The sequence below is a fragment of the Oncorhynchus kisutch genome, linkage group LG30 (genome assembly GCF_002021735.2).
Source record: "Oncorhynchus kisutch isolate 150728-3 linkage group LG30, Okis_V2, whole genome shotgun sequence".
NCBI lineage: Eukaryota > Metazoa > Chordata > Actinopteri > Salmoniformes > Salmonidae > Oncorhynchus > Oncorhynchus kisutch.
This window is the reverse complement of record NC_034203.2, coordinates 31,504,351-31,530,667: the sequence shown is the minus strand read 5'-3', so window position 1 is coordinate 31,530,667 and position 26,317 is coordinate 31,504,351. Positions and strand designations below refer to the sequence as shown.

The window sequence follows — 26,317 nt, the reverse complement described above, 5'->3', positions numbered from 1 at the left end:
ATTCTGCTGTCTCTGTTGTGATGCTGGCCGTTTGGTGCGACTTAGACCCGGTGGCGAGTGTGGTGAAACTGAGAAGACACTGCCCTTTCGAGTTTTGAAGCAGAGTCTTTACCTGATATATTCCTGTTAGGATATGTCAGTTATCCAGTGAGAGCTTTGGTGCTGAACCCACTAAGGCGTTTCAGATGCCAAGCTGAGGGTCATGTTACAGCAGTGTGTAGGAGGGAGATTCCGAGATGTGAGAAGTATGTAGGGGTGCATGGGACAAATGTGTAGTATCGGTGGAAAAAACGGTCAATTGTGGAGGTGACCATGTTGCTGGGGATCAGAAGTGACCAGTGCGAGAGAGACGAGTTTAGGTTGTCAGGGTCAGAGTAGAACAGATGTTGTATGCTGAGGCAGTGGAGAAAGTAGAGGATGATGGGTCAAGGGTGAGTAGTAGGCCTAAGCCAATACAGAGTGATAGAATTTATGCTTCAGTAACGTTGGCTTCTTAGCGTTCATTGCCATGGTTATCAACTGTACCGCAGAAATGGAACGCAAATCACAAAAAATAGATGTGGTGGCAGCTGCAGCAATGTACTTGGGTGCACAAGGTTTTACGGCAGAAGAGTTGCAAGGTGTGTTGAACTAAAGAGTGCCATCCTCTCATGCCGTTGGCCTGGCGTAGGATCAGTAAGGGTCAAAGTAGTGGAATAGGGTGGGGATTTTTATTTTAATTAAATAGTGGTATGTAGGTGTAGGGTTAGTTGGTGGTGCAATTTTTCATTTTCACCCTTTTTATGTGTTCACAAAATGCAACGTGATTGAACACACACTTCCGCACAGTGGGTGGCGGCATGCAAAAACAAAATGTGAAAACGCCATGATACCGAAGAAGAAACTGAATTCACTTCCGCTGCTGCCAGCTGCTGCATAGACAGACGAGGGATATCAACCGGTAGACAATACTCTATTAATAGAACAAATATCATTTAAGAGATCGTGGGAAGAATTTTAAATACACTTTTCGAGAATAACACCATCTAAAATCTCCTGTTTTGTGGTCCGTAAAGGTACTGAGAAGGCTAGTTTATCTAACGTTAGATAGGTGAGTTAGCTGGCTAGCTAACTGCTCTCAACGAAAGAGATGGGGACAAGAGCTAGTCGTTTACAAGAGGACCCAGTGCCTTCGACTTTCGGGAAAGATGGCATCACCCGGGATTCCTATCGACAACCCCGGTGCAATAGGCCCACCAGTATTATGGTAGACTTTTTGGGGAGTTTTGACGATTCAGAGACCAACCATAGCCGATCGGAGGAGGGCAGCGATTCGGACATGGGGCAACAGGCGAGCATCGGTGGAAGCCCCGTCGACCACAAGAGCCACCCGTCCATCAGCCCATCATCACCAGCAGAAGACAACAGCGAATGCAAACGCGAGGAAGACTGCAATAGCAGTCCTGCGGGTGCTGTAAACGGGGAACATCTGCCTGGAGAGGAGACTGGCCAAGTGCCTCACCGCACTTTCTCTGAACGTTTACCCGGTAATCGACACTCTTCTGGGCGCAACGTCAGCGCAAGATCCGCACGGATGAGAGGCATCCATCAGCGCCCAGTGTCGGAGGCTTGGATTGGCCTCTACCGTGTCAACAACCGACATGGCAGTAAGTTTATACGAGACCACCCATTTTGTGTTTTTGTGTGTGTATTGTTTAAGTTGCTGTTCCTATTTTCTCTCGCAGATTTGACAACCATACATTATTACACACACAGTGTGAACAAAAACACAGTGAAATGCCCCATTGGTATAGAGCTTGCCAGCTTGTGGTCCAAAAAACTTGAAATTAGTTATATCTGGTTCGTCCAGCCATTCCCGTAGGGGAAATAAATGGGGGTTGGGGAGTTTGGGTCTGGTGTACTGTTCAGTTTATATATGTTACCCCTTGGCAGCATTATCAGAAAGCACAGCATTGATTTTCACTGCTACGCAGATGTTATAAAACTTTACATTCCTGTGTCACCAGATGATTTTAGCTTCATAAATAAATTAGACTATTAGTGATTTAAATACCTGGGTGGCTCACAACTTCCTCCAGCCAAATCAAGACAAGACTGAGGTACTTATTGTTGGAGCCAAAGCACCGAGAGAGAATCTAGCCGCACATTTTAATTCACAGGCAATAAAGATACAACACCATGTAAAAAACCTAGGTGTTATTTTAGATTATGAACTAAATTCTGAATCACACGTTAGGATTGTGATCAAAATAGCTTTTTACACCTTATTATGCCTCCAGCGTCTGGAATAACCTGCCAGCCAGGGTGGCTGAAACTGGACATATTTAAGAGATCTTAAAACAAATTTTTTAGCTTGGATTTTCCTGAATGTGCTTTTTAGTTGTTCAGTTTGTGTCATTTAGTTTTTTATGTTGTGTAGTATACATTTCAGCTTTTATTTTCATTGTTTTGTGATATATTTTTTTCCTGTAAAACACATTGCGTTGCATTCTATGTCCAAAATGTGCTGTATAAATAAAGCTGGATTTGATTAGATAAACACCTAAAATAAGGTCTGAGGTTAACACAGGCTAGGCGGTCTTATACATTTTGTTCTATGAGATAATATCAGTCAGTTAACATGACCATTATGAAGCCTTTATGTGCTTGTTTTGATTACATAAATGCTTCAAAATTCACAAAAAGTGCCGTTAGCTGATTGAACAAAATCTCATAGAACAAAATGTATAAGATCTAGGCCTGTATTTAACTTTCTTTCTGTGTTTATCCAAAAACCCTCAAACCCCCATTTAATTTCCCTATATGCTTTGGCCAAAGAGCCATGATGAAGTTAGTGCCAACAAAAATACTCCATTCTCTATTAGGCTAGGGCTCAACAATCAGTTTTATGGTGACACAAATTGTCCAGGCTTACTACTGAACCTGCATTCTTGGAGGTATGATCTTCTCTCGTGCTTACAAGCTACTTGACTTATTACAGCAGAACCCATGGTTTTAAGTTGTAACAATCAGGCTGCTGTTAATAGATTAGCTAGCTAATACAGTAGTACTACAAACTGACTGCTTTGACAATTTCAGAATGTAGCACACCCATGAATTCATTCGAGATTCATCAATGAGCTCTCTAACAATAGCCCATGCATCACTCTCAACAAAATTCATTGACTTACGGTAGCTAGGGACGTTTCCAATATGACCCGTCCCAGACTGAGAGAGATTCTCAGTGTAGACCTATGTTATGTTATTCATTAGACAGATGGACAGATGTGGTTGTATATGAGTGAGACCCCTGCCCAAACACAACGTTGGATTTATTTTCCCATGCGCCATAACACACAAACACAGCTCAGAGCAAGTCTAGGAAATGGGTCAAAGTCCTCACTTGGGCATGGCTGACAGGAGGGCCAGAGAGGAATGTAGGCCAACTGGGAATGCTCTCCCCCACGTCCTCCCATCCCCGAGGCTGGACTCCTCTTCTTATGCGTGATTGCCTGGTCTGTTAGAATGATGATGACTAGAAAACTAATCACGGGTCAGTTGACCTTAATCATTCGTCATGACATGCTGATCACGCAAATGTCAACATCTACTGAAGACCAATGGCATGCATGATGGACAAGTTGATTTCATTAGTTGACTAGTTGATTTGATCAACTCCCCTCTTTTGTTTTTCTAATGTGTTGTTGTTAAACATGAGCATGTTGTCGTCTCCTCCCCAGATACCCGCTGTCCGTTCTGCTCCAAGCCTTTCCCGGGTGGCAGAATTGAGGATCACCTGTTGAGCTGTCTCACATCTCCCCCTCTCCCTTACAACAGTAAGTATCTCTCTTCAGCAAATATATAGTGAGTAATAAAAGAAGGGGGATACCTAGTCAGTACAACTGAATGCATTCAACTGGAATGTGTCTTACGCATTGAACCCAACCCCCCCAGAATCGGAGAGTTGCGGGGGGCTGCCTTAATCGACGTCCAAGTCATCTGCGCCAGAGGAAAAGTTGTTGTTGGGGGTAACTGCCATGCAGAACAGCAGATATTTCCACCTTGCCAGCTCAGGGATTAAACCAGCGACCTTTCAGTCACTGGCCCAACTCTCTTAACCGCTAAGCTACCCTAATATGTTTGGAACATCAAATAACATCGCAGTATCGACTCGCAATACATATAGAAACGGGAGAATTGCAATACATATCGTATCAGCTAGGGTTAAATATTTTCCAGGTTTTTTACAAATGTTCCATCACGAGAATAAATCACTTTTCACCCGGATAACCCAGTATTTCCCGCCAAAGCCGTATGTGTCATTCAAAGAGGCATATAAATGTCTGGATTTGCTTAGAGATTTGATCAGCATGAACATTCAAACCTGATGCTAGCTGAGCCTGATGAGACATATATTAAATACATTTTACGAGCCATACATTTGACATTTAATGAGCCCAAGCCCAAAAAAGCCCAAATGATTGTGCCGTTATGCAATACATATATGATATAGGCTACTGCACATTACGCACGACATTAAAACATAAAAGCCCATAGATGTAGCTAGCTATATGTGCTCTTGGGTAAATAAATTAAACTAACTCCTGTAGGCTCATCTTTTTGAGTGTGAACTGTATTACTGTACTGTATTATATGGACTGGAATTGCGCACATTGTTCAAACCATGATAAAGCAGAAGAAAACATGCGATTCTGGTGCAGCACATGCGGCCTACAAAGTATAGGTTGGTGAATTTGATTTTAATTTTGAAATATAATAGGGCCTATTTGTATAATTAGTAGGCTGACGCATTTATACCTTTTATAATATTTAGACCTAATGTTATTAGCCTACCATTTTCTCTATTGTTGCTTCATTCTTTCCTCACGTTCAACAGTTAAATTAAATACGTTTTGTTGTCCTCATCTTAATCATTCTAAAGACATCCTTGAATAATATAGGACTGCAATTAGATGCAGAAGGCATTCATTTCTCTTCATGAAGACTGAATGGTTATGGGTCTGACTAAATAACTGCTATAGCCTACCACCATCTCGTGTTCACATTTCTTTCAAACTACCCATGAGTTCTATTGGCTGCTGTATTTAACATTCAGCAAAAAATAGTTTGCGTCTCTCTTCAAATTGTCTATTGGTATAAGAAATGCTAAAAATAATTATGTCCAGCAAGCTATTCTGGTCTAGTTTTTCCTGCCTGGGACTCCAAGAGCTACGGAGTGTTTTTTAAGGAGAGAGGTCAGTGGAGCACAGGTGCTTGTGTTTTGCTCAAGAGACAGAGGCTATATGTAAGTAGCATATTTTGCATAACCCATCATTAATTTGCTAAATATAAGCTAATACTGCATTGAATATATTGCCTGAAAGAGAGAGGCTAGGACATGTATATCAATCTAGAACAGAATTATGTATTTTGGAAGCAATTTGAATGGAGTTGATGTAGAGAGAGAGAGAGAGAGAGAAAGAAAGACTGTGAGAGTACTCCCGCGTGCACTTATTTAAAGCAACGATATTCGAGTGATAGGCTGTTTTAAAACTCTGCAGCTGCAAAAAAATTATCTTACAGTTCAAACCAAGGTGACCCCCGAAATTCAGATGGAGATATGTAAATTAGACATGCATTCGGCCTTTATATTACTGCAGATATTGATGCAATTTTTTTTCATGAGATGATACTGTAGGTCTACATGCATTGTGAACTGCGCTCCATACTGAGATGGGCTGTATGTCCCCACCCTGAGCGTTGATTCAACATGCAGAGGAGAAACCATATTTAGATATTGCATATCATTTAACAGTTCCATTTCATGTCATGGTGTTCATATAAATGATTCATTATAATTTACTGGTTTCTTGCAGTTATTTATCTTGGGAAAAGGGAGTGGTTTTGGACGGTAAATCCCGGTAACCGGGTTCCTGCCATTCAACCCTAGTATCGGCAACAAAGTATCGTGATAATATTGTATCGTGAGGTCCCTGGAAATTCCCAGCCCTACTGTCTTTACATTCACCCAGAGAAAGGGTTGACATTGCATGCTAAATGTAATACTCAGGTTGGGTCATGAGTGGTGTTATTACAGTCTATTACACAAACTGTGGTCTCAGCGGATGTGCTTTGTCTAACTGTCATTTCTGTGATGTGTGTGGTGGTCTCAGTGGACGTGCTGAGTAAGGACAGCGGTGAGTGTGCCATCTGTCTGGACGAGCTGCAGCAGGGAGAGACCATCGCCCGGCTGGCCTGCCTTTGTGTCTACCACAAGAGGTAATTACACTGAGGATTTAATACACACAATATATCTGGCTCAAATGGAACCCTAGTCCCTATATAGTGCACTTATTTTGACCAGGGCCCCCCATAGGGCTCTGGTCGAAAGTATTTCACTATATAGGGAATAGTGTGCCATTTTGGGATGCAGGCATACACTTTGCCCAGTAGGGAAAGGGGTGACATTTCTCACAGACAAGAGCACAGATCTGATAATTCATTGATACTTTTCTATTCTATCTACCAGGAAGCAATTATGCAACTGTGATGCATGGGAAGCATCACATGCATGGGAAGCATGTGATACAATCATGAGTTGTATTATTTTGAAATCTCATTTAGGACTGTAGCAGTTATGACAATTTTTGAGCTGGTAACTGTCATGCAAATCACCGCCGGTCTCATGGTAATTGACGGTTAATTAACAAACACTTTAAAGCATCTATGGGCTTACACGCATTATGCCACTGATGCAGACCCTTGGAACATCTACATTTAAAAAAAGTTTAAATCCATTTAATACACACCATCAAATTAAATCCATGATTTATTTTAGGCAGGTCTTAAGAACCTATGGTATGAAGAAAATGTATTTCAGAAGAACATGATTACTGATCTGGCAGTTCATTTAGAATACCTGATTTGCTTATAATTCCCATGCCATTATTTCATATTATATTATTTTTATAGTAAGAAGAATACAATTTAAAATAATACAATTGAACATAGCTGCATGAAATAGAAAGGATATTTTCCGCAATCAATTGCAGTGTGTGTGCTCTGTATTGAGCGGTTATAAAAAGTGATACTTTTGTCCTATATGCTTAATATAGAGTTATTTGGCAACTTTAGTTGTAATCCAAACCTTAGAATGTTTTTGAAAAATCAAACATATATTAATTTTGATGATGTGAAAAAGTCGCAAAAAAATGCATGCACTATTTTATTACACACATCAAAAAGCTGAGGAGCTGGCTCTCAGCTGCGTGACAGGTGATATTCAAATTAAATCATGAAGTGGTTGAATTGATTTTCAATTGTATTTGCATTGTTGTCAGAGTGATTACAGGGGCAATGGAGTCCTGAGTACCAGGCCATTTGTGACTTGAGGGCCATTAACAAGTTTGGTTGGCTACTAACGACCATCAGCATCATTATTTACAGAGAACAGTTTTGGAGTAGCCTAGTTATTTTTACTCAGCGGTCACTTGGAATTTGACTGCGGTCATGAACGGTCACTTGGAATTTGACTGTGGTCATGACTCGTGAATTGGCAATAGATTGGCCTTACTGAGGAACTCAGTGACTTTCAACGTGGCACCGTCATAGGATGCCACCTTTCCAACAAGTCAGTTTGTCAAATTTCTTCCCTGCTAGAGCTGCTCCAGTTAACTTTAAGTGCTGTTATTGTGAAGTGGAAACATCTAGGAGCAACAAAGGCACAGCTGTGAACAGGGCCGACAAATGCCGAAGTGCATAGTGCGTAAAAATCGTCTGTCCTCGGTTGCAACACTCACTACCGAATTCCGAACTGCCTCTGAAAGCAACGTCAGCACAATAACTGTTTGTCGGGAGCTTCATGAAATTGGTTTCCATGTCTGAGCAGCTGCACACAAGCCTAAGATCACCACGCACAATGCCAATCTTCGCCTGGAGAGGTGTAATGTTCGCCACCATTGGACTCTGGAGCAGTGGAAACGCGTTCTCTGGTGTGATGAATCACGCTTCACCATCTAGCAGTCTGAAGGATGAATCTGGGTTTGGCAGATTCCAGGAGAACACTTCCTGCCCCAGATTTTTAACGAGCAGGTGCCCGTCCATATGTTCTTCAAAAGTAATTTCCTCACCATCTTAAATAAGCATGCCCCTTTCAAAAAATGTTGAACTAAGAACAGATATAGCCCTTGGTTCACTCCAGACCTGACTGCCCTCGACCAGCACAGAAACATCCTTTGGCGTACTGCACGAGCATCGAATAGTCCCCGCGATATGCAACTTTTTAGAGAAGTCAGGAACCAATACACACAGTCTGTTAGGAAAGCAAAGGCTAGCTTTTTCAAACAGAAATTTACATCCTGCAGCTCTAACTCCCAAAAGATCTGGGACAGTGTAAAGTCCATGGAGAATAAGAGCACGTCCTCCTAGCTGCCCACTGCACTGAGGCTAGGAAACACTGTCACCACCGATAAATCCACGATAGTCAAGAATATCAATAAGAATTTCTCTACGGCTGGCCAAGCTTTCCTCCTGGCTACCCCGGCCAGCAGCTCCGCACCCACCCGCAGCTACTTACCCAAGCCTCCCTAGCTTCTCCTTTACCCAAATCCAGATAGCAGATGTTCTGAAAGAGCTGCAAAACCTGGACTTGTACAAATCAGCTGGGCTAGACAATCTGGACCCTCTCTTTCTAAAATTATCCGCCGCCATTGTTGCAACCCCTATTACTAGTCTTTTTAAACTCCCTTTCATATCGTCTGAGATTCCTAAAGATTGGAAAGCTCCCGTGGTCATCCCCCTCTTCAAAGAGGGTGACACTCTAGACCCAATCTGTTACAGACCTATATCCACCCTGCCCTGCCTTTCCAAAGTCTTTGAAAGCCAAGTTAACAAACAGATCATTGACCATTTTGAATCCCACCTTACCTTATCCGCTGTGCAATCCGGTTTCTGAGCTGGTCACGGGTGCACCTCAGCCACGCTGACGGTACTAAACGATATCATAACCGCCATCAATAAGAGACGGTACTGTGCAGCCGTCTTCATCGACCTGGCCAAGGCTTTCGACTCTGTCAATCACCATATTCTTATTGGCAGACTCAACAGCCCTGGTTTCTCAAATGACTGCCTCGCCTGGTTCACCAACTACTTCTCGGATAGAGTTCCGTGTGTCAAATCGGAGGGCCTGTTGTCCGGACCTCTGGCAGTCTCTATGGGGGTACCACGGGGTTCAATTCTCGGGCTGACTCTTTTCTCTGTATATATCAATGATGTCGCTCTTTTGCTACGTGTGATTCCTTGATCCACCTCTATGCAGATGACACCATTCTCTATACATCTGGCCCTTTTTTGGACACTGTGCTAACAAACCTCCAAACGAGCTTCAACGCCTTACAACACTCCTTCCGTGGTCTCCAACTGCTCTTAAACGCTAGTTAAACTAAATGCATGCTCTTCAACCGATCGCTGCCCGCACCCGCCCGCCCGATTAACATCACTACTCTGGACGGTTCTGACTTAGAATATGTGGACAACTACAAATACCTAGGTGTCAGGCTAGACTGTAAACTCTCCTTCCAGACTCGTATTAAGCATCTTCAATCCAAAATTAAATCTAGAATCGGCTTCCTATTTCGCAACAAAGCCTCCTTCACTCACGATGCTAAACATCCCTCGTAAAACTGACTATCTTTACCGATCCCTGACTTCGTCGATGTCATTTACAAAATAGCCTCCAACACTCTACTCTTGGATGCAGTCTATCACAGTACCATCTGTTTTGACACCAAAGCCCCATATACCACCCACCACTGTGGCCTGTATGCTCTCGTCGGCTGGCCCTTGCTACATATTCGTCGTCAGACCCACTGGCTCCAGGTCATCTAAGTCTTTGCTAGGTAAAGGTCCGCCTTTTCTCAGCTCACTGGTCACCATAACAACACCCAGCCGTAGCACGCGCTCCAGCAGGTATATCACACTGGTCATCCCCAAAGCCAACACCTACTTTGGCCGCCTTTCCTTCCAGTTCTCTGCTGCAAATGACTGGAACAAATTGCAAAAATCGCTGAAGTTGGAGACATATATCTCCCTCACTAACTTTAAGCATCAGGTATCTGAGCAGCTCACCGATCGCTGCAGCTGTACACAGCCCATCTGTAAATAGCCCATCCAACTATCTACCTCATCTCCATATTGTTTTTAATGACTTTTTTTGCTCTTTTGCACACCAGTATTTCTACTTGTACATCATCATCTGCATATCTATCACTCCAGTGTTAATTTGCTAAATTGTAATTACTTCGCTACTATGGCCTATTTATTGCCTAGGCCTTACCTCCTTACTCCCATTTTCACACTGTATATAGATTTTTCTATTGTTGTTGACTGTACTTTTGTTTATCCCATGTGTAAGTCTGTGTTGGTGTTTTTTGTCGCACTGCTTTGCTTTATCTTGGCCAGGTCGCAGTTGTAAATGAGAACTTGTTCTCAACTGGCCTACCTGGTTAAATAAAGTTGATATAGAAAATAAACACTAAATGACCAAAAGTATATCACTAAAAGCTCCACTGAAGAACTCCTGTGCTAGCAGCAAACAATGAGCGTCTAATAACCTCATTCTTTTTTTCCCTGAAAGACCTAACCTTATTGTAAGTCATTCACCTCTTTAAGACCAGGAAGTCTCTTGAGGTGTGAACCTCTAGGCGTTTAACCACAACTAGGCCTGTGACAAATGGGGAAAGATTTCTTTACGTTTAAAATACCATTTTTTTCTTTGTTAAAAAGATACAAAAAAATTTATGAAATTGCATGTGAATTCAAAAGGCACAATATTGTCCTGCATATGACCTCTGGAGGGCAATGCAGCTCCTTTTACTGCAGTCATGGCTACTTCATCCCTGATCACTCTTCCTTCGTGTGAAGCTGTCTTATGTCTGTTGTTGGGGGCCTGAGCTCCTGCCCGCTACAGTTTGGGTCTCATGGTGCGTCTCATTCAGATGGTTGGACTACAATTCTTATAAGTTTGTATTTCACCACCTCCTCATTTAACTTCTGAAAGTATTGCCATACAGGACTTCGCTGCTATCGCGTGCCTTTCTCTGCTATTTTTCCAACTGTTGACGACGATGACGTAGTGGTCAACTCCAAAATAATAGATTCCTCTACTCCTTGCATGTCGACTCCCGGTGTCAACTCCCATTTCTGAGTGTCACGATTCAATTCCACACACAATTGATTCCTAAGATTTTTGTATTTTTGGAACAGAGGAGACTGATTAGTTCCTGTACTTTCGAGAACACAAACACTTCCATATTTCATAGCGAGTTAGCGAAGGAACAGATAGAGAGGGGAGGGGCACGGTTATAGGCAGGTCGGCTACCAGACAGACTATCCAAACCGTTCACTCGGCCTATCTATCGGTAATCAAAAGCTGTGTCTGCGGTGATGCCTCAAGCACTACGATGCAGTGCCTTAAATTGTTGCGCCAGGCTATGATATTCTACACACAAAAAAACTCAAACTGAACACCCATTCGCATCATTAACAAAGAGAACAAGCAGGCGAGCCAGCGTGAGGAAGAGAGAGGGGCAGGCAGAAAGAACTCCATATGTCTTGGTAATCTGTATCTCACATTCAGCAAAGTAGCCTAAAGTTTGCCTCTTCATCCCTGGTTTTATAAATATAATTTGTTTTTATAAATATTATTAAACTTTCCCTAGGCCTTAGGGATTTTTAAATGCCAATGATCCCAATTTCCTTTAAACGTTCACACCCCTAACCACAACAAGTGTTTCTCACAGTGAGTCAGCTGCACCATGGTCATAGTTAAGTCCCACCCCGGGACCACAGATGGAAGTTAGTTATGTATCTAAAACTCTGTTGTAGTAGACATATTATGCATGGTCCCTGACAAATAAGTGAATATGTGATAATCAAAAGGGAAAATAGACATTTGTTTCTCTGTCCAGCTGTATTGACTCCTGGGCGAAGGTGAAGACCTGCTGTCCTGAACACCCTTTTGATTGACTCATGGGTCACATGTCCTGCTCAGTGACACACCTGACTCAGGTATGTACATGTTCATAACCACATTTGTTCCATCCTCATGATGTCACATTACCCAACTGGGTAGAAGTTAGTGTGGACATGATTATGTACTTGAATATGAAGAGATTTTTATATGAAGGATTACACATTCCAAATGTTTCTGACGTACTTTAGATTTTTACCCCACAGGAGACTGCAATGTATCTACAATTGCAGAAAAAATACTACGACAATGATTAATACCAGAGGCAAGCCTCCTAATAACAACACAACCCCACAAGGATGTGACCAACGACCACTTTACCATCTTGGACCTGGTTTAGTCCATTTGAATTCAACGCAGACCACTATAATCACCCCTTGAATAGATGGCACCTCTCCTCTGTCAATGTAGCCTAAACTGCTGGAGGGGATATATTATCAGACCAGGTTGGCGGTACCCTGAAAGACCTTTGGAACTCAAGGAGAGGAAAATGTGTTTCTGTGCTCCCTGCATTCTTCTTACCCTAATGTGGACTAGCCATATGAAAAGGTAATGTTATCTTTCCTGATGCTGCAAAACAATATTGTGCAGAGATTCACGTTACAGTGGATAAATGTTTCTGTTCATAAAAAAACAGCCCAGCTCCGGAAAAAAATTAATTAGTTGATTATGCGTAAATATTGCAATGTATTGTTTTTAAAAGCCATATGTTGGAACGCAGGGCTTTATTTTGTGGGTGGGGTTGTTAATAGTGATTGTAGGTGTTTTTCTGTTGTCACCATGACACATTTCAGGAGAAGGATGGTGGGTGTGAGTTGATTGATAGTTTGGTCAGTTTAGGTCAGTTTGTTTGGTTGGTGCTGACACCACTGTATTAGGTCCTTTACTGCAGCGGTAGCAGGTTGTTGATATTTCCATACGGTTGTTTGTGTGTGTGTGCGTGCGATAGCGGTGTGGACGAATGGGCCCAGCTAATGTTGGGATGACACCGGACCGCAGAAGTGAACTGCAGTCCTCTCACTGGCTGTATACATGAGAGGTGTGTGTGCTTAGTGCCCTGGGTGAAAGCGATAGTTTTAATCATTGTGATACTTTGTTCCTAAAAGTATCTGTGTGATTAAAAACATTCTGCTACTTTGACATGGCCTCCCTCTGTGCGACCCACCTCGCCTGTTGTGCTGAAGGCATGTGGTAGTGTTTGTGGGTCTTCATGTCCCCCTGCCTCTCTGGGGTGTTGTCCGGATTGTTGGACCAGGCCCTGTGCGCTAGTCTGGCCATTGGCTCCCTGCATTCATGTCTGAATGGGAGGGATGATGTATTTAATGGCATGATTACTCCATAAGGCAGCTGCCTTGCCTATCCCATGATTCCTGTCGCTGGAAGCAAAGAACAGCTGATGGGGTGATTCTTATATTACCCCACCCCCCTTTCCACATAAGAGGATTTATAGACATTGTATTATTCCAGTTATTATTATTACTACTAAATGTGCTAAGCAGATACATTTGCCTGTGTTTTGGTTGCCTTTGCCTGGTGAGATTTGTCTGTCCAGGCTCCTCTGGTGTAGTGTACTCTGGGGATCAGTGGTGATGCTACAGTGATGCTACCAGCATGAGGATCAGCCCTGTTCAGCATTCCTATTGGATGATATCCCCGAGTTCTTGCCCCACATCTTGCATTCTGAACTGAGGTGCTACGACCTTTCCTGCCCCTAGATGGCAGCCCGGTGCATGTTACTCTTTCGTCCCCAAAAAATAAGAAATAACGATTCCGCCAAAAGTATGTATGCATGTCTGTGTACATGAAACAGTGGTAGGGGATGTGTGTGAAAAAGAGAGAAATTGATCATTAGACATAAATGTTACAGTATTTGTGGTGATGATGAATAATGATGTTGTGTACTTTTGAGGAGTGAGCGGAGGGGTTGTCAGTGAAAATATGGACAATCTGAAGCCCCAAATGTTCCTTTACTTTACTACTCTTCCCTTTTAGCTGTGTGGTGCAATACCTCAATTTTTACATATGTTATTACTCGGCAGCATAGCTTTTCTCCAAGGACGATCATTTATATATTCAATGATAATGTTTTTAAGGTCACCATGGTGATATCTGCATCCCAAGATATGGACAATCTGCCTTCTCTGGTATAACAGAACAATCCGTTTATTTATTAAAGTGTACATATGTATTGAAATTCAAAATGGCTTGGTCTTTGTCTGTTCATTATACTGTTTCTAAGCTCCAATCTTTTGTATGTCTCAAAGTAGTTTTTATATGTATTTTTTTACAATAAATATACTTGTGTGAGCCATGTTTTGTCATTGTCCTTGTTTGCATATGTGAGTACTGTAGTGTTCATAAGTGTTTTGTGGAATGTCTGCAATGGTCATTGCTAAAGAGGTAATTGTGTGACACTAATTTTTATATACTGATTTATACAGTTAAGTTATTCATTGTAAATGACTATCCTACATTTTTTTTTTCTCGACCATGTGAAATTTGGGGGTCAGTTTCACAATTATGTATATTCCTAACTGGTTGCATTCTTTAGTTTTACCAAAGATGGTTACTCAAACCTTTACGAGCACCAGATTACATTATTGCATTTCCTGTTGTTAGGCCTCTTAACGATTAAAGTACATCCCCTTCTGACTACATTTGTGGAAAAGAACAGTGGAGAAACTTTGTGGTTTTCCATTTCCCCAAGCTACAGATCTGAAAATGTATGTTGGTTTGTTCTGTCACACGCTGGGTTTACACAGGCAGCCCAATTCTGATCTTTTTTTCACTAATTGGTATTTTGGCCAATCAGATCTGAAAAATATGTGATCGGTCAAAACAATTGGGCTGCTTGTGTAAACGCAGCCTTAGTTCCTCTAATCACCATCAGTGACAGTTAGGTTCAGGAAATAACACAAATGGGCACAGGCTGCTAAAGGTAGATGTTCCAGAGTCTGTCTGAGCCAAGCAGCAATTGACAGTATGTGTGTAGGCTAGATCAACAGGAAGGACAGTACGGTCATTGAAGTTCAAGTGAAACCCAGGTGTAAAGGAGGTAAGTCATCTCCTGTTTTGTCTACCAAATTGAATTGGAAACAAATATGATGTGATTAGTTAAAAGACCAATTACTGGGGGGAACAAAAGTCAGAATTGGGCTGCCTTTGTAAACAGCCAATTCATTGACTGATCCAGATGACAGAATTTTGGGGATGTCAAAGATCTCAGGCTGTTGTGGATGACCATATAGTATGTGTCAGTTTGGATAAAAAAAATGTAGTAAGATACAGTACCAGTCAAAAGTTTGGACACACCTACTCATTCCAGGGTTTTTAGTTTTACTATTTTCTACATTTTAGAAAAATAGTGAAGAAATCAAAACTATGAAATACACATGGAATCATGTTGAAACCAAAAAAACGTTAAACAAATCAAAATATATTTTATATTTGAGATTCTTCAAAGTAGCAACCCTTTGCCTTGACAGCTTTGCACACTCTTGGCATTCTCTCGACCAAGTTCATGAGGTAGTCACCTGGAATGCATTTCAATTAACAGGTGCCTTGTTAAATGTTAATTTGTGGAATCTCTTTCCTTCTTAATGCGTTTGAGCCAATCAGTTGTTTTGTGACAAGATAGGGGTGGTATACAGAAGATAGCCCTATTTGGTAAAAAACCAAGACCATATTATGGCAAGAACAGCTCAAATAAGCAAAAATAAATTAAAGTCCATCATTACTTTAAGACATGACGGTCAGTCAATGCGGAAAATTTCAAGAACTTTGAACGTTTCTTCAAGTGCAGTCGCAAAAACCAAGCTCTATGATGAAACTGGCTCATGAGGACCGCCACAGGAAAGCAAGGCCCAGAGTTACCTCTTCTGCAGAGGGTAAGTTCATTAGAGTTAAGCAACCTCAGAAATCGGGAATTAACTGCACCTCAGATTGAACCTCACAGAGTTCAAGTAACAAACACATCTCAACATCAACTGTTCAGAGGAGACTGAATCAGGCCTTCATGGTCGAATTGCTGAAGAACCCACTACTAAAGGACACCAATAATAAGAAGAGACTTGCTTGGGACAAGAAACACGAGCAATGGACATTAGACCGGTGGAAATCTGTCCTTTGGTCTGATGAGTCCAAATGTGAAATTTTTGGTTCCAACCGCAATGTCTTTGTCAGACGCAGAGTAGGTAAACGGATGATCTCCGTATGTGTGGTTCCCATCGTGAAGCAGGAAGGACATGGTGTGGGGGTGCTTTGCTGGTGACACTATCAGGGATTTATTTAGAATTCAAGGTACACTTAAACAGCATGGCTATCACAGCATTCTGCAGTGATACGCCATCCCATCTGGTTTGTGTTTAGTGGGACTATCATTTGTTTTTGGAGAGTGATGGAGTGCTGCATCAGATGACCTGGCCTCCATAAACTCCTGACCGCAACCAAATTGAGATGAGTTGGACCGCAGAGTGAAGGAAAAGCAGCCAACAAGTGCTCAGCGTATGTGGGAACTCCTTCAAGACTGCTGGAAAAGCATTCCTCGTGAAGCTGGTTGAGAGAATGCCAAGAGTGTGCAAAGCTGTCATCAAGGCAAAGGGTGGCTACTTTGAAGATTCTAAAATATATTTAGATTTGTTTAAGACTATTTTTGGTTACTACATGATTCCATATGTGTTATTTCATAGTTTTGATGTCTTCACTATTATTCTACAATGTAGAAAATAGTACAAATTAAGAAAAACTTTTGAATGAGTAGGTGTCCAAACATTGACTGGTACTGTATACCTGATGATGAATTGGACAACACAAACATTTGATCTAATTTTGTATAACTGATACAGTAAAAGTGATTGCTTTTTGGGCTTAGCTTTCCAGTTGTCATTTTGATGTGTTCACCGCTGAACTCTGTCACAGTGGTTTGACCTTCTTCTTGTTCCTGCTACTAAGAACTGCATTCACACACATAGACAAAACCACCTGTGTTAGTGAGTACACTAATACAAAAAAATTATCTGGTAGTAACATGCACAGTATGTTCGATTGGTCGTAAATGCAAGGATGTTATTGTTGCATGATTTTTCCGATACATGGCTGTTATATTTCTTCTACTATACATGGTTTGCTCAACCCAGGTTTCTCCTTATGTGGAACCCCCCCACCCCCCCAATGAGGCAATATGCCTGCAACACATTTTTACTTTCAAAATATTTTCTTACTGACCTTTTGATATCAACGTCCTCTGTACTTTCCTTTCAACATCAGTGTCTTCTAACCACTCCTCCTTTTCAGACTACACTCTGCCAGAATGACAGATGCTCAGAATTACTCCATGCCCACAGAGTCTCAGGATGCCCTGAACTCTAACCTGCCACCCCCTTACCCCCATGGGGAAACTCAAGTGGACCCCATGCCACCATACATACCACCGCCCTACTCTGCAGCTCCAGCCATGTATCCTCCATCCCCCTACCCCCCAGTCCTGTACCCACCACAGGCAGGGGTAGACATGGAAACTCTCCCCCCTGGAGAGTGTAACCCTTTGGGAGAGCCAGGTATGTATCTGTCCTGCTATAGCAAGGAAAGAGGGAATCGATCATGCGGATGGATTATTCATGTCTTTCCTCATATTACTGCCATAATTAATGTCCGCTAAATTCACTTGTGTTACATAACCACTGAAAAGTCTGCAAAGTCTGGTCGCTACAGTATTCCAGTGTTGTGTCCAATAACAACATGGGACTGTTGTTCTGTCACTCACAAAGGATCGTCTTCACCAGAGGCAGACGCCGCCCTATTGGTGTCATCTTTTGATGACAAGACCATAAGGAAGGCGTTTATCAGAAAGGTCTGTACTGATGAGTCTCAGAGATTTGGGGCTTTATTCAATCCATATCGTCAAAGTTCAGAGCTATAGCGTGCTTGAAATGTAAAGGTCATTTCCAATTTAGTCGACATATACAGTGTTTAACACAAATGCAGTCTGCTACCGTGGGAACATTGTCTTTAAATGTAAATCGGGCTACAATGCGGAACTTCAGCGCTACGGATTGAATAGAGCCCTTAGTCTTTGACCCCCAGGTTTCATGGTGACCTTCCCAGTATACCTGACAAGCAAAGTGGCTAACGGTAACCCTGTCTTTCTACCTGTGCAGGTGTTCAGTGTCGTGACCCTGCAGTTGCTGGTGACCTTCAGCATCGTGTGTGTGTTCACGTTCTCCAGTGTGGTGAGGGCGGCAGTGCAGAGCAACATCTGGATCTACCTCAGCTCATACATCCTGTTTGCTGTGGTGGCCATCTCCCTTAGCTTCTCCAATTCCTTCAGCAGAAGCCATCCCTGGAACCTGGTGGGACTGGTGGGTCACACACAGACAAACACAACCCCTTTCGCAGCTAGGTAGAGCAGTGACTGACATACTGGCTAATGCAGTCAATGAGTTAATACTGAAGTGTGGGTTAGATTGAATTGAGCTCAAGGTTCATCTGTTGACTGATATACTGTATATAAACTACGCAATTGTTCTTTAGATGTTCCCAAACAGTATTGAAAAAGAGAACTTACATGTGATGGTTATAAATGCTTCTTCCTGTATTCACAGACTGTTAGTTAATGCCAAAGCCATTCTCCTAGAACCTAGTTGCATGACTAATGACAACAACTGTCTTAAACACATAAGACAAAGATACAGTGTGATTTGTGGTTGGGTGAGTGTTATTCTAACTGTGTAATGTACTACCTTTAGTCAGTGGTCACTCTCACCCTATCTTACTTGGTCGGCACTGTGGCCTCATTTCACAATACCACTGCTGTAGTCATCGCCATGGGAGCAACAGTGGCGATCTCCTTCACCATCATCATCTTCTCAGCCCAGGTCAGACTCAGTCTTTTCAAATAACAAAAAACATGATATTATGCTTAATTGGACCACTACTGTAGTACCTACCACGTGTGTTTAATGTGGTCAGGCTGATCAGTGACCAAGCCTATCTAGCCTTACTCACTGTCCTCTCTTTGGTCTGCAGACTCGAGTGGACTTCACAATTTGTAATGGCATCCTGCTGGTGCTGGCAGTGGACCTTCTCATGTTCAGCTTCTTCTGCTGTTTCTTCTACTCCAATGTGCTGCAGATAGTCTACGGATCTCTGGGAGCCCTGCTCTTCTCACTGGTACAGAACTCACTCAATGTTCTCCTTTTAGGCCATTTCTGTTTATCCAGCCTTATAGCCAGAATGAATGCCTCCATCCATTGCAACCTAAACACTTTCTTTCCTCCGTCACCTTTTCCCTTTCTGTGTCTCTCCCTCAGTTCTTGGCGATTGACTGCCAGCTGGTGATGGGCAGGCAGAAGTACGCTCTAGATCCAGAGGAGTATGTGTTTGCTGCCCTGATCCTGTACCTGGACATCATTAACATCTTCCTCTATCTGCTCATCATAATGGGAGGCTCCAGCAAATAGTCAACACCTGGCAGAAACCTACAATGACACACATATGTAGCTATAGTCCGTAGCACTCCAAACTAGAGCTGGGCAATATTGACAAAAATCCATATCGCGATAAATTGCATGAATTGATGCGATAACGATAAATAAAATGATACGTTTATAACAATGTGCGCCATTCTTTTTTGTATCCTTTAAAACTACTACTACTAGTTTGATGGTTGTAGTCATCAATTGTCCCATTAACAATCATCCATATTAGCAAACTTATTTAATTTCAAACATCACATTTCTTGAGCCTTTGGGTCCAGGCTTGTAGGGGGCCCAAGAGGCACAAAAAAAAGGAAATACATACAGTATATATAGGTAAAATATACATCTTTTTTACTACAACCACCAAACACAGGAGGACTCAGGAGCCTGCTCTCAATGAATATAGACATCCTTCTGCCACTCTGCTAATCATCAGATGGGGGAAGAGAGGAAGTAGGGGGACCACATGTGTAAAACACTTTAGTTGCCCCGCTACACATTTTGCCATGGGGCGGAGAGTCATTTTTGCAGTCTTAAAGCTAATTACCTGCAATTCTACACATTTTGCCATGACTTATGCCATGTTAATGATATCTCAGTGAGAGTGAATAACAAAATCAAAGGAGGCCCCCAGGAGGTCAGGGCCCCTGGGCATGTGCCCTGCATGCAGCCATGATTATTACAGGATTAGATAGCCTAGCCAGCTAACTTGTCTAAAAAGTGTTAGCTGACATGGCTTATTGACTGACTGTCAGTAAACAGGTTTCCATCCAATATTTTTTTGCAAGAAAAATACATGTCACATAAAACATTTTATGACAGGCCTGATGGAAACAGCAAATTTGTTGGTAAACTTTCCAAATGTTGACTAAACTAAATATGCTAGACAAGGTGGGATCTTTTTGTGTCGGTAAAATTAATAATGCGCCAAATGGCCGTGGAAACTCTTTTAAGCACAAATATAATAGCCATCATATCGATGTAGACTTGAAGTCATGCGATGACATGTTGTGTTATTCTCCCACTACGACTTGGGAAACCATGCAGTTTATTAGGCAACAAGTGAAATAAATTCTGATGAACTTTACAGGGTGGTGAAAGTGCAAGGTGATGAGCTTTATGCTCCTTTCCAATAAATACAATGGTTCTTATTCTGGTGACATGATGACAGATACTTAGCTGCCGTTTGACAAATAAAATAATCTTGCTCTTTAGTCCATATTAATAACATCATGTAGGCTACACACACATTGTATATACAGTGCATTCGGAAAGTATTCAGACCCCTTCGCTTTTTCAACATTGTTACGTTACAGCCTTATTGTAAAATTGATACATTACATTTTTCCCTCATCAATCTACACACAATACCCCATAATGACAAAGAGAAAACAGTATTTTGTTTGTGCAAATTATTATTTATTTTTTTAAAACAGATACCTTATTTACGTAAGTATTCAGACCCTTTGCTATGAGACTTGAAATTGAGTTCAGGTGCATCCTGTTTCCATTTATCATCCTTGAGATGTTTCTACAACTTGGGAGTCCACCTGTGGTAAATTCAATTGATTGGACATGATTTGGAAAGGCACACACATGTCTATATAAGGTCCCAGAGTTGAAAGTGTATGTCAGTGCAAAAACCAAGCCATGAGGTGGAAGGAATTGTTGGTAAAGCTCCGAGACAGGATTGTGTCGAGGCACAGATCTGGGGAAGAGTACCAAAAAGTGTCTGCAGCATTGAAGGTCCCCAAGAACACAGTGGCCTCCATCATTCTTAAATGGAAGAAGTTTGGAACGAAACTGAGCATTTGGGGGAGAAGGGCCTTGGTCAGGGAGGTGACCAATAACCTGATGGTCACTCTGACAGAGCTCTAGAGTTCGTCTGTGGAGATAGGAGAACCTTCCAGAAGGACAACCATCTGTGCAACACTCCACCAATCAGGCCTTTATGGTAGAGTGGCCAGACGGAAGCCACTCCTCAGTAAAAGGCACAATACAGCCCGCTTGGAGTTTGCCAATAGGCACCTAAAGATTCTCTGGTCTGATGAAACCAAGATTGAACTCTTTGGCCTGAATGCCAAGCTTCACGTCTGGAGGAAACCTGGCACCATCCCTGCAATGAAGCCTGGTGGTGGCAGCATCATGCTTTGGGGATGCTTTTCAGTGGTAGGGACTGGGAGACTAGTCAGGATCAAAGGAAAGAGTGGCTTCGGGACAAGTTCCTGAATGTCCTTGAGTGGCCCAGCCAAAGCCCCGAACTTGAACCCGATCAAACATCTCTGGAGAGACCTGAAAATAGCTGTGCAGCGACGCTTCCAACCCAACCCGACAGAGCTTGAGAGGATCTGCAGAAAAGAATGTGAGTCACTCCCCAAATATAGGTGTACCAAGCTTGTAGCGTCATACCCAGGAAGACTCGAGGCTATAATCACTGTCAAAGGTTCTTCAACAAAGTACTGAGTAAAGTGTATGAATACTTATGTAAATGTGATATGTTTATTTTTAATACATTTGCAAACATGTCTAAAAACCTGTTTTGGCTTCGTCATTATGGGGTATTGTTTGTAGATTGATGAGATTTTTATTTTATTTTATCCATTTTAAAATAAGGCTTTAACATAACAAAATGTGGAAAAAATCAAGGGGTCTGAATACTTTCCCAAGGCACTGTATATACCTTGTTTGTATTCATTTGTATTTATTAGGGATCCCCATATTCCTGGGGTCCAAACACACCAAAGTACCCACATTTCATATAAAACAAAAGATAAAACAGTGAACTGTTTGTACTGAATGAGCTAAAGATAAAACAGTGCATCATACAACATCCCTACACCACCACACATCCACAACACAAAATGTTCAATACCACCATACAGCAATATCCTAATGTGGGAGTATGCATGTGTCTGTACCTTTGTGTGTGTCTCTTCACAGTCCCCGTTGTTCCATAAGGTGTATTTTTACCTGCTTTTTAAATCTGATTGCTTGCATCAGTTACCTGATGTGGAATAGAGTTGCATGTAGTCATGGCTCTATGTAGTACTGTGCGCCTCCCATAGTCTGTTCTGGACTTGAGGACTGTGAAGAGACCTCTGGTGGCATGTCTTGTGAGGTATACATGGGTGTCCGAGCTGTGTGCTATTATTTTAAACAGACAGCTCGGTACCTTCAGCTTATCAACACCTCTTACAAAAACAAGTAATGATGAAGTCAATCTCCACTTTGAGCCATGAGAGATTGACATGCATGTCATTAATGTTAGCTCTGTGTACTTTTAATGGCCAGCCGTGCTGCCCTGTTCTGAGCCAATTGCAATTTTCCCAAGTCCCTCTTTGTTGTACCTGACCACACTACTGAACAGTAGTCCAGGTGTGACAAGATAGGCCCTAATTTTGTTGATAGTGTTGTTAAGGAGGCAGAGCGGCACTTTATTATGGACAGACTTCTCCCCATCTTAGCTACTGTTGTATCAATATGTTTTGACCATGACAGTTTACAATCCAGGGTTACTCCAATGTTATTAGCCAACCTCCTCTTTCTCTCTCTATTGTTGCTTCATTCCTTCCGTGCTTTCAACAGTTAAATTAAATCTGTTTCGTTTTCCTTATTTTTATAATTCTAATGACATCCTTGAATAACATAGGACTAGAATTAGATGCAGAAGGTTTTCACTTCTCCTTATGAAGATTGAATGGTTATGGGTCTGAATAAATAACTGCTATAGCTTACCACCATTGCGTGTTGCGCTTCTTTCAAACTACCCATGAGTTCTATTGGCTGCTGTATTTAACATTCAGCAAAAAATAACTTGGGTCCAGCAAGCTATTCTAGCCTAGATTTTCCTGCATGGGACTCTAAGAGCTAAGTAGAATTTTTAAGGAGAGGCCAGAGGAACACAGGTGCTTGTGTATTGTGCAAGAGACAGAGGCTATAAGTTAGAAGCTTATTATGCATAACCCATTATTAATTAGCTAAATAAAAGGCTAATACTGCATTGAATGTATTGCCTGCAAGAGGTAGGCTAGGACATCTATATAAATCTAGAACAGGATTATCATATTTGGATGCAATTTGAATGGAGTTGATCGAGAGAGAGACTACGAGAGTGCTCACGCATGTGCACTGATTTAAATTAATGATATTCGAGTGATAGGCTGTTTTAAAACTATGCAGCTGCAATAAAAACAACTCTTTACAATTAAAAAACAAGGTGACCCTCAAAAGCCAGATGGAGATGGGTCAATTAGACACGCAGTCTGTCTTTATATTACTGTAGCATAGGCTATGCTGCAGCAAATGTAGGCCTACCTGTCACAAGAACAAAAGTTACCATGATGAGATGATATTGTAGGTCTACATGCATTGTGAACTGCGCTCCATACTGAGATGGGCTGTATGTCCCACCCTGAGCGTTGATTCAACATGCAGAGGCCGTAGAGAAACCAGATTTAGAAATCACATACAATTTACCAGTTCCATTTCACGCCATGCTGTTCATATAAATACTTTATTATAATTTACCGGTTTCTCGCAGTTATTTATCCCGGGAAAAGGGAGTGGTTTTGGGCGGTAAATCGCGGTAACCGGGTTCCCGCCATTCAAACCTATCGCCAATCAGTAAATGGAACGTCTGAGTTCCATTGTCTCCTTTACCGCAGTGCTTTCAGAAAGTATTCATACCCCTTGACCTATTTCACATTTTGTTGTGTTGCAGCCTGAATTCAAAATTGATTACATAATTTTTTCTCAGGCATTTACACACAATATGCTATATTGACAAAGTGAAAACATGTTAAACATTTTTGCAAATTTATTGAAAATGAAATACAGAAATATCGCATTTAAATTTTTTGAAAACCTTTATTTCACTAGGCAAGTTTAAGAACAAATACTTATTTACAATGACGGCCTACACCGGCCAAACCCGGACGATGCTGGGTCAATTGTGTGCCGCCCTACGGGATTCCTAATCACAGCCGGTTGTGATACAGCCTGGATTTAAACCATGGTGTCTGTAGTAACGCCTCAAGATGCAGTGCCTTAGACCGCATTACTTGTGTCATGCAATGTAGATGTCCTAACCGACTTGCCAAAACTATAGTTTGTTAGTGGTTGAAAAACAAGTTAATGACTCCAACCTAAGTGTATGTAAACTTCTGACTTCAACTGTAGGTCAACACCCCCCATGCTGGCATTGTAGTCCTTCACATTCTCCTTTTTCACCCTCCTTGAGACATGGTCGCTATTGAATGCCTTATGCTGTGTGGTGAGCATGGTTACTTCCCTAGTTTCACAAAAAGCAGCTTGTTCGTCCTGATACAACATATGGTCCCCCTCTCCGCTGTCTTTGTCATGTTGTTTACCTTGGTCCTGGGGAAACCGATTATGTTAGGACGAATGGTGCCACAAGCCCCTATTTTCTTTTCAAGAGGTCTATGAAAAGTGGATGTAGAACCATCAGATGGGGTGATTGTCATAGCAGTGGGGGGTGAAGACCTTGACCGGGGGCGCTTGCTGGGGAGGGGTGGCTCCCAAACGTCATCATCCAAATCCTCTGCAGTGAATTAAATTAAGGGATATATTGTTGTAAGACACACAGAATTACAGTTGACTAAATTTACAAAAAGGACATTACTGTAAAGTAAAAACACCAAGCCTGAACTTTATCTGTACAGTGTCTCATAGGTGTGAAACACACACAATGCAAACAATAACACTTGAGACAAAGGCAGAGGTGAGAACCACAAGTAAACATGGCCATGAGAAGGAACATGGCCACAAGGATGAAATTTAGGAATTATATTACATTGAAATTACTTGTTACATAGGCCGAGGTAAACTAAATACATAGTAAAATTTGTTATATAAAAGTCATGAAAATAATTTACTTACAGATCTAAAAGTGGATCCAATCCTTCTAGAAAACTATCGTCGTTGGCCGAGTCTAAATCTCGTTGTCCAAATCGCTCCCTGATCCGAGTCGACCAAAGCTTCTATGCCGGTATGCTTATTCATAGCTGCCTCCTTTTTAGCTCCCTTTTCAATATTCTTAGTTTTTACACCCCCCCGAGAAGCCATCTTTTATGCTAAAGTGTTGAAATTAAAGCGATTCATCGGTTTACAATCTAATGTGGCGTACTCCGTGCGTCTCATCCCTGAGCCAGGTGGCAATAGCTCGCATTACGCATCAAATATTCTAGGCCTTGCTTTGTCCCACCCAGGTCAACTGCATATCCCTGGAAGCTCATCTCGCTGGCTACAAGACCGTCAACGGTAGTAAGTAACACCAAAGATTTTAAGGCACAGATCAATAGCCAAGATACTCAGCTTTCCACAGACACCCTCCTTTTGCAGATAGGGGCTACTGTTCTCATACCAGACTGAATTTTTTATTTTATTTTTTAAATCTAATAGAGTCCCCAAATATGGGGACTTTACATTTATGTGGTTAAACACATTGCACAGAGTGAGTCCGTGCAACTTATTATGTGACTTAAGCAAATTTTTACACCTGAACTTATTTAGGCTTCCCATAACAAAGGGGCGGAATACTTATTGACAATTTTTTCAAAACATTTTTTAATTTAAAAACATTATTCCACTTCAACATTATGGTATTGTGTGTAGACCAGTGACAAAAAAATAAGTATATTTAATCCATTTTAAATTCAGGCTGTAACACAACAAAATGTGGAAAAAGTAAAGGGGTGTAAATATTTTCTAAAGGCACTGTATGTGAGCTGTTGGCCAGATCGCACATGACAATACCAAAGCGGGCACATTCTATATACATTTTTTGTGACAAAACCATCAGTAGAGTGAAAATGCG

The 26,317-nt window shown here is 41.7% G+C and overlaps 2 protein-coding genes and 1 long non-coding RNA gene across 3 annotated transcripts; 2 read left to right on the top strand and 1 right to left on the bottom strand.

Moving 5' to 3' along the window:
- The first annotated feature begins 873 nt into the window (after positions 1 to 873).
- LOC109874870 (E3 ubiquitin-protein ligase znrf1) lies at positions 874 to 14,318 on the top strand. Its single transcript, XM_020466908.2, has 5 exons — positions 874 to 1,646; positions 3,720 to 3,815; positions 6,153 to 6,258; positions 11,946 to 12,045; positions 12,214 to 14,318. Exons 1-4 carry the CDS (start codon positions 1,130 to 1,132, stop codon positions 12,001 to 12,003), a joined length of 777 nt encoding a protein of 258 aa, XP_020322497.1. The 5' UTR covers positions 874 to 1,129; the 3' UTR covers positions 12,004 to 12,045; positions 12,214 to 14,318.
- Positions 14,319 to 14,906: 588 nt separating this feature from the next.
- LOC109874869 (protein lifeguard 1) lies at positions 14,907 to 19,622 on the top strand. Its single transcript, XM_020466907.2, has 7 exons — positions 14,907 to 15,062; positions 17,300 to 17,562; positions 17,773 to 17,855; positions 18,163 to 18,363; positions 18,751 to 18,879; positions 19,031 to 19,174; positions 19,315 to 19,622. Exons 2-7 carry the CDS (start codon positions 17,316 to 17,318, stop codon positions 19,462 to 19,464), a joined length of 954 nt encoding a protein of 317 aa, XP_020322496.1. The 5' UTR covers positions 14,907 to 15,062; positions 17,300 to 17,315; the 3' UTR covers positions 19,465 to 19,622.
- Positions 19,623 to 24,789: 5,167 nt separating this feature from the next.
- LOC109874560 (uncharacterized) lies at positions 24,790 to 25,821 on the bottom strand. Its single transcript, XR_002252715.2, has 2 exons — positions 25,381 to 25,821; positions 24,790 to 25,042 (listed from the first exon to the last, which is right to left on the bottom strand). It is a non-coding gene; the product is annotated as an uncharacterized LOC109874560 (long non-coding RNA).
- Between the last annotated feature and the right edge of the window lie 496 nt (positions 25,822 to 26,317).